Genomic DNA, 8,501 nt, shown 5'->3' on the forward strand with positions numbered 1-8,501 from the left:
TTTCCCTCCAGTAAGAAGAAAACAATAATTCTGTGCATAGTTTCCAGCTCTGTGAGGTTTTAAACAGATTGTACATATGAACCAATAACAGGGATTTCTAGAAGCATTTCATCAATATATTTGCTCTTTTGCAGCCTTTTTAGAGATAAAGCAATACATGCTTTCACTATTTTCTTTTATCGATTTCAATTCAACCTTTTGTCATCAATGAAGGATTGTCTGTAGCACCAGCCCTGACCATGACTTATCCACTCCTGTGCCTAACAGTGAGAGGTCTTTCTGTCTCCACATTACTTTATTTTCCAGACCAGTCTGCTGCACTTAGTCCACATATACATCACTGCAGCATAAAAAAATCGACTTTTTTCATAAATGATTTTGGTTAATTTGACCTAATTTCTACATTTGACAGCCTGTCTTGAGAAATTTACAACTGGACTTGTTTTCCTGAATAACTGCTGGGTGTTTAGTGTGTTTTTGGTGGGAGAGACAGAGCATGAGGAAACTCAATTTACTCTCATTCTTTTGATTAATGATGTAATTTAGCAAAACAGGCCATCATTTGACATCTGTGTAGATTACTTGTAAATTATACGACATAAAAGTAATGGTTTGGTGATCATCCCACCCAAGACGTGTGTGTTTGTGTGTGTTTATGTGTTGGGACATGTCTCTCTGTAATCTGTAATGAAATGGCAAAGCACAAAGCTCCTTTGATTAGCTTTTACTGACAGCAAAACAAGCTGTAGTGTAAACGCCACTCTTGTAGCATTAAGTAATTATCTTTGCAAGGATTTTTACGAGTTTACTATTGACAGAGAGGATTTCGTTTCTGCCCTCTCTCCTTACCATTCTGAATGACTACCCATTCACTGCCTAACCACTACTACAGTGTAACCCTAAAAATAAGATTGTTCTTACGTTGCACCAGCTTTACATGAATTCAAATTTGCTTCCAAGCAACTTTCAGCATTAACAAATTGCTCAAACGACATCCAGATGCTGGTCAATGTCAATATTTCATTGAGCGTAGAAGTTCACAGGTTGCTTTAATAAACGAAGAAGGAATGACCCGCCATCATCCATCCGTGCTGGGTCTGCATGTCAAAAAAGAAATCTTTTTCTCGGTCAATCTGGCAAACGCAGTTTCTCCAGTTTCATTGGCTCGGCTCCTGCGTCTGGCACACCTCCTCTGACTCGGCTGCCAACGTTCTTGATCCAGCATGTGTGGCGCTGGCAAGGCGGGGTCAGCACAGATGGAGCTGTGTGCGTTTCTAATTATTGTTGCTGTGCCATCAGCTTGATGGCCGCTCCATGCTCAAAACCATGGTCAAAACAGACCGTTCTGAGATGAATTTGATTTGGGGTTATTGCTTCATATCCACTGGGGCAGATTTTATAATCAATCACAGAGCAAGTATTGCCAAACACAAGTCGTAAAAGTATGTTAGGCTCCTCAAATTAACATATTTTGTCACAAGGCTATTTGTGAGAACATTTATTGACCCTAGTTTCTCTGCATCACATTATCCTGCCCAGTTGTGTGTGCGTGCAAAAGTGTGAATTTGCGTAGAAGCACCAGTGGGAGTGTAGAAGTTGGGGGGCCTTGAGAAGAGAGGACTGTGTGTCCCTCTGCTCATTAATACCATGTGGAGATCTACACAGGGACGGACTGCCGCTGAGTTCCTGGCAAAGTTAAGGAGTACAAATCCTGAGCACACAAGTCTGACATTTTGACATTTTCATGCCTTTTATAATAGAAACTCCCATCTGCCACTGCAGGGAAAAAAACAAAAGGTCTTTCTGGGTCACTTGCTGATGTGTTTTTGTGACATTCTTTTCTTCACTTACTAAGACTTCATTGAGTATTGGCTTTGTTTTAGGTACCTTATTTTATAAATCCTTCCAGAGTCATGCACAAGTTGTGCTTTAGGAATTTTTTTTCAACAAATATTGGACAAAGAACGGTCATTTCATGAAAGGCAAATATAGAATACATCAATAAACTAAATATATGCTGTTGTATAATACATAGGCTATATATATATATATATATATATACCACCAATCAGGTAAAAAAGAAGGTCTGGAGCAAGATTTGCACCGCTTTGACTTTGCGCACCGACCCTCCACCTATTGTAGGTGGCGGACGAGCCCTGCTAAACAGTAAAAAGACAAAAGAAGAAGAAGTCCCTCCCTGCTGCGTGTGTGGCCTTGGTCTGGTGTGAACACCACTTCCTGGATGCACATTTATGAAACCCCATAGTGCGGGTTCTTGAACGCACCATGTGGCCGGTGTGAATGCAGCATCAGCGGGGCTTCTTCTTCTGTCATTACACACAGCTACAGCGCCTTCTAGAGGTTGCTGCAATTTATTTGTAAAAAAAAAAATCCCATACAATTCGCACTAAAGTACAAGTTACACACCCGGCCAAACTATACAAAAAAAGTGATTTACAGTTTACTCTGGAAAATACAGGAATATATTTAAGATTTCACCAACGCGCTGCAACTTTGTTAAGCAGAAAGGAATGTGTTATACTCTTGAAGCTCCCCTAAGGTTTGCTATTTGCCAAATGGATCTGAAATTATGTTTTAGGGATCTCACTGACCTTTCCAAGACACATCACTTTTAGAAATACAATTCAAAAACAACTTTGTCCGTACAAATGTGGGCAGTCCCTCGGGCCTTATAGAAGTTGAGTAATAAAACCTTGCAATTTAACACAGTCCTCCATAATCCCTACTTTTTTTCTATCTAGTAGTTTGGGTCACACGTTGTTATTGGTTTGTTAAATGTACCGTGGCCGGTCTCATTGTTGCTGAAGGAGAACAGAATATGAATGATCCCTCCTGCTGTGAACTGTTCTGGAAACTCAGAACAGCTGTGCAAGATCCTCCAACAACAACCAATTCCCCCAACCCCCATTGTACTTTTCCTACAAACCAAACATTTATATTGTTCTTATCTGCCACTTAGCTGCAAACTCTCAGTCCAACTACCACGCTCTGTAACTGCAACCCCCTGGATTCTAGTTTTTTTCCCTGTTACTCCATATTAATACTATAGCAGCATTGTTTTTCCAACCTCTCCAGCGGAGCTGTGCAGGAGTCCATCAACTTTAAAACATGGGATCTGCAGAGAACACTCTCAGGCACTCATTATAATATGTATCCTGGAGACCTGGAACTCTTTAAAGACTCATATTCCTGCTCAGGAGTTGGGAAATACATATTTTTGACATCTACAAAATTGAGAATTTTGTTCGTTTTTACACTGAAGAGATATTACAGTTTACAACCTGCCTTTAAGACATCTCATTAATTTCTTCTCCTCAGGTCCCTAGAAGCTCTGGACTTGTCCTACAACCAGCTCATGTCCATCCCAGTTAATCTACCACGTCCTCTTCGGAAACTCAATTTGCAACACAACCGCATCAGTCAGCTCCCCTCATTCCTGTTTCGTCATCTGAAGCCGGGCCTGCAGGCCCTCCATCTATCTCACAATGGACTGAAAGACAACGGGATCGGTCGAAGGGCTTTTGTTGGCACGTACCGCTCTCTGAAAGAGCTTCTGCTTGACAACAACCACCTTGAAGAGGTTCCTCGATGCATCCGGCAGTTTAAGAACCTGCAGATGCTAAGACTGGACGGCAACAAAATAAGGTAAATCTAGTACTTCAGCTCCCTAAAGACCCTTTTTTAACTGATGTTTATTGTTTACTGCCTGCATTTCATCTAAAAATGCTGTGGTTTCAGGTTGATGAAACCGTGGGGAGTGTGCCACCCTCGTAATTCCGGATCCACTTTGGTTTCAGTCCACTTGGAAAATAATCTCCTTGAAGTGGAGACGATTCCCCCAAGGGCTTTCTCCTGTATCATTGATGCCAAGGGACTGATCCTGTATCCACAGCAGCACAAACAGGATGGAAATACTTGAAAAAACAAACAAACAAAGAAATTCAGCATTACTGCATCATCATGACACCAAGTTTAGCATTTTTTTCTTGAAATTTTGTTTTTACAGCTTCATTGTAATCTTCCAGGGTTGTTTGCAAGAAGTAATTTAATCATGCTTGTTTTGTGAGTCAGAATTTAAATCTGCAAACTACACTTGTTTTGTTCCAACACAAGTCCAATTTAAGTGACTATGTAGCTGTACATTACCGTGCAATAAAGCAAATTTGGGATTTTCAAATAATTGCGGTGCAAATCCAAAAGAATGCTACATCTCTGTGGAATCTGGATCTGCTCAAACATGGTTTTACTCTGTCTATTCATCCAGACAAGTGATACGTTGGGAATTTTACTCCTGAAAAGAATTAGCATGTCTTGAACCCAAATTTGAGGTGCTTGCAAAGTTTGCTGGAGGAGCCCTCTAATCAGGTAGAATAAATTAGGGGTGTGACATATACAAGTGAGTCATGAAGCAGTCTAGTCTTAGACGTCCCTACACATCTAGGAAAAAAAATCTGAAGATTCCACGAGGAAGAGGAACGTAAACATGCTGCTGGCGCTTTATCTTCCAGATGACCTCCAACGTAAACATCCACCACCAGCTCATTAGCAAACATACTGTGACTCTGACTGTGAAAGGAGCCTCAGTCAGGGCCTCCAAACATTCAGAGGTGACATCAGTCTCTGCAGGATTGTGTAGAGTAATTGGGCTTGCAGGGGAGGAAATGAGAAAAAGATGAAGAACGTTTCCTGAAAACGTAGAGCTGTGGGACGAACAACATGGCACAAATGAACCATTGTTCTCAGAAAGTCCACTGGCTGACCAGTGAGAAAAAGAGAAGTCATTTAGTTTAGTTCAATGAAGTGTACAGAAAAAGAAAAGGAACGTTTGTGAAACAGAAAAGAAGATAATGATGAAGGAATCACAGAATTTAATGTAGATTTATTATTTTTTTCATCATACCTGAGACTGAACTTCTTTTGTTTATATATCACAGCAGAATAAAATGTGATTATCTATGCCTTGTGGCATTAGAATTCAGAGAAATCTAACTATCATGCAAATCTGGTTATAGTGTTAAGGACCCACTTCCATGAAAATCATGCTCCTAGTGTTTTTAACATTTTCTGAGACATTTTCTGATGATGGACAACATATACACTATATTACCAAAAGTATTCTCTCCCCCATCCAAATAATCAGAATCAGGTGTCCCCATCACTTGGCCACAGGTGTATCAAATCCAGCACTCAGACATGCAGACGTTTTCTTTACAATTATTTGCGAAATAATGTTTTGCTCTCAGGAGTTCGGTGAATTCCAGCATGGAACTGACATAAGATACCACCTGTAAATCCAGTCATGAAGCTTCCTAAATATTCCACAGTCAACTGTCAGCTCTATCAGAACAAAACTGGAAAAGTTTGGAAACAACAGCAACTCAGGTTGCAGACTTTCTGTACAGGGTCGGCCGTGCTGCAGCGGTAGGACGGTCAACTCCTAATCGAAAGATTGTGGGTTCGATTCCCACCTTGCCTGCCCAAAGTGTCCTTGGGCAAAACACCTAACCCTAAATTGCCTCTGGTGGGAGGTTGGCACCAGTGTTCGGCAGCGGAGCCACCACCAGTGTGTGAATGTGTCCGCTTTGGGCCCTCAAAGGAGGGTAGCGAACGCTATACAAGTATATGCCATTTCCAGAGCTCCAAACTTCATATGACCTTCAGATTTGCCCAAGTACAGTATGCAGAGAACTTCATGGAATGGGTTTCCATGGCCAAGCAGCTGCATCTGCATCTCCTGTAAATGCAAAGCATTGGATGCAGTGGTGTAAAGCACGCCACCACTACAGTCAAGAGCAGTGGAGAAACCTTCTCTGGAGGGATGAATTATGCTTTTCCATCTGAAAATCTGATGGACGAGTCTAAGTTTGGAGGTTGCCAGGAGGACGATACATTTGGGACTCAATTGAGCTGAGTGAAATTTGGTGGAGGAGGAATGACGGTGTGGACTTGTTTTTCAGGAGTTGGGCTTAGTCCTTTAGTTCCAGTGAAAGGAACTTTGAATGCTTCAGGATACCAAAACATTTTGGACAACTCCATGCTCTTGTGGGAACAGTTTGGAGCAGACCCCTTCCTCTTCCAACATGACTGTGCACCAGTGCACAAAGCCAGGTCCATAAAGACATGGTGGACGAAGTCTGGTGTGGAGGAACTTGACTGACCTGTACAGAGTCCTGACCTGAACTCCATAGAACACCTTTGGAATGAATTAGAGCGGAGACTGAGAGCCAGACCTTCTCCACCAACATCAGTGTGTGACCTGACTAATGCACTTTTGGAAGAATGGTCAAAATTCCTAAAAATACACTTCACAACCTTGTGGACAGTCTTCCCAGAAGAGTTGAAGCTGTAAAATCTACAAAAGGTGGACCAACATCATATTTAACTCAATGGGTTAAGAATGGGATGACACTTCAGTTCACATGTGAGTCAAGGCAGGCAAGAGAATACTTTTGGTAATATAGAGTATATGTAACATTTAAGCTTAAAATTGCATTTCTGAGTATTTATTTATTCAAATAATTGTAAATTAGGAGCAGACAAAAAAATACATTTTAAAAAAGCTTGTAGGTGTGACGTACATATACTTGCATATACTGTAACTGGATCCATGCACGTCTTCGTTTTCCTCGTCTGCGGTGGGATCAGGCTCAAAACTTCGGCTTAATATCTCCAATATTTCTCGCTCTTTTTGTTGGGGTTGTGAGGGGCTGTAAGGGGAAGTGGGGGCAGGCTTACTTCATACCAACAGTCCCGGCCATAACTCACCAGCAAATTTGAACGTAGATCAAAAGATGATTGGAGTGAGACTTTAAGATCAAGGCAAAGGAGCTAATTTAATACGTGGAGGTACAAGCAAAATAATTTAAATGGTGGAGTATTCCTGAATTAGAAAATTCCCTAATAGAGTAAGACTATACACATTTCACATATTGTCATTTAATCACAAGATGATACTTTTTTTTAAATTAAGAGAGTCATAATTTACAGACTATATGTGCAAAGTTTCTGCAGAGAATTGAGTTTCTTTAGCCTGCCAATGCTTGAGGAACATATATAGAAAATGCAATGAATCTTAAAGATTTGGAAGAAAGGTGGTGACAAAAGTGAACGATGTGCTGCATCATGCCTGCGTGATTTAAACAAAATGCTTGAACAGATCCAAAGAGCTTCACTCATGTCACTCTCAGAGCTCAGGCATGTAATCTTGTGTTAGCTTTCTGCTCTTATTCCTGTGCATGCGGTGCAGCTTGCAGTCTCCATAATTGTACTGTAATTTTGCAAATAGCACATTACTGTCTAAGAAGCTCCCCATTCAAAGTGAGTCCACAGTTCCGGCATGTTACGAGTTAAGCCAAAACTCCCTATAAAACCATCCAAGTTGCATCAGTCTTTTTTTCTGCTCCTTTTCTGCCGCCTCCGCACAAATGGATGCATTAGTCTTAATGTTCAACCCTTAAAACCCTTCTTAACTGCTCATCAGAGGGGGGATTTTCAATCTGGCAGCTCTGACACTTCAGTGACATCCATCATAATGTTCGTGACATGAATAAACAGTTAAAGTGACATCCCATCACACGCAGCAGATGTTTTACATCACAACAAACCAATGCCAGATCCCATTTGTGAGCGGTTGACCTTAAATTAATGGCGAACTTTTCTTTTCCCATGTGCTGTCTGTTCTACCCGGAGACAGCAGCTTCCTGTGTTTGTTATTGGACTGGAGGGCTGGGAATTTACTGATAAAATATAAAGTACCACGAGGAAGAAGTACTAAGGAATTCTTCCAAGAACTCTGATGAGGATCTTAAAAAAAACCATTGCAGGAGATGATGAAAAGAGGACGCCTCTTCCTCGAACTAATTGGGAATTTAGATTTTGCTTTTTTGCAGACAACCCTTATAGGCTTCCAGTGTATGTGATCAACTATGGGATTGTGTGGAAATTAATCACAACATAATTCCACATATATGTTAAGATTGGTGTCCTCTCTTTGGCTCACATGGAGCTCCAGGGAATACTCACAGGATGGCAGCATCTGAAAAAAAGCAAGTGGGTGTGCTAATCTCTGGAGACACGTTAGCTCAACACTTAAGTAGGAAAAAAAAGTTTAATTTGGATGCCAAGCCCTGGAGCTACAGACCAACACCATAATCAAGTGAACCACAGCGAGAGGGAGACGGGCACACAGAGAAATCGAATCAACGAAATGAAAGAAAGACAGGAAACTGTGAAAAAGGCAATGAAAAACTGCAAAATATAAGAGATCAAAACCTTTGCCCTTGATGGACATTTATCCATCCTGCAATACTCCTGTTATTCTGGGTGCTGCAGTAAGAAAGTCAGAGGTGATATTGATTTGAACAGCAATTAAAGTGGTTTGAAGGGATTTTGTACTCACAATATAAATCCTTGCCAGCATTTTAATAAAACAAACATCTCTAAATGTTTTTCAGAATACATTTCCTCGAATAAATTGTGCC

At 40.9% G+C, this 8,501-nt stretch overlaps 1 protein-coding gene across 1 annotated transcript in view; it reads left to right on the forward strand.

Annotated features, from left to right (window-relative positions):
* The window catches only part of si:dkey-32e6.6 (extracellular matrix protein 2), an 11,807-nt gene extending 7,606 nt beyond the window's left edge, over nt 1–4,201 (forward strand). The window contains exons 9-10 of the mRNA XM_036213020.1: nt 3,340–3,666; nt 3,760–4,201. Coding sequence (XP_036068913.1) covers nt 3,340–3,666; nt 3,760–3,940 — 508 coding nt within the window. The 3' untranslated portion in view covers nt 3,941–4,201. The remainder of the gene's footprint in view (nt 1–3,339; nt 3,667–3,759) is intronic.
* Nucleotides 4,202–8,501: the final 4,300 nt, after the last annotated feature.

Source organism: Oryzias melastigma, linkage group LG7, assembly GCF_002922805.2.
Source record: "Oryzias melastigma strain HK-1 linkage group LG7, ASM292280v2, whole genome shotgun sequence".
Taxonomy (NCBI): domain Eukaryota; kingdom Metazoa; phylum Chordata; class Actinopteri; order Beloniformes; family Adrianichthyidae; genus Oryzias; species Oryzias melastigma.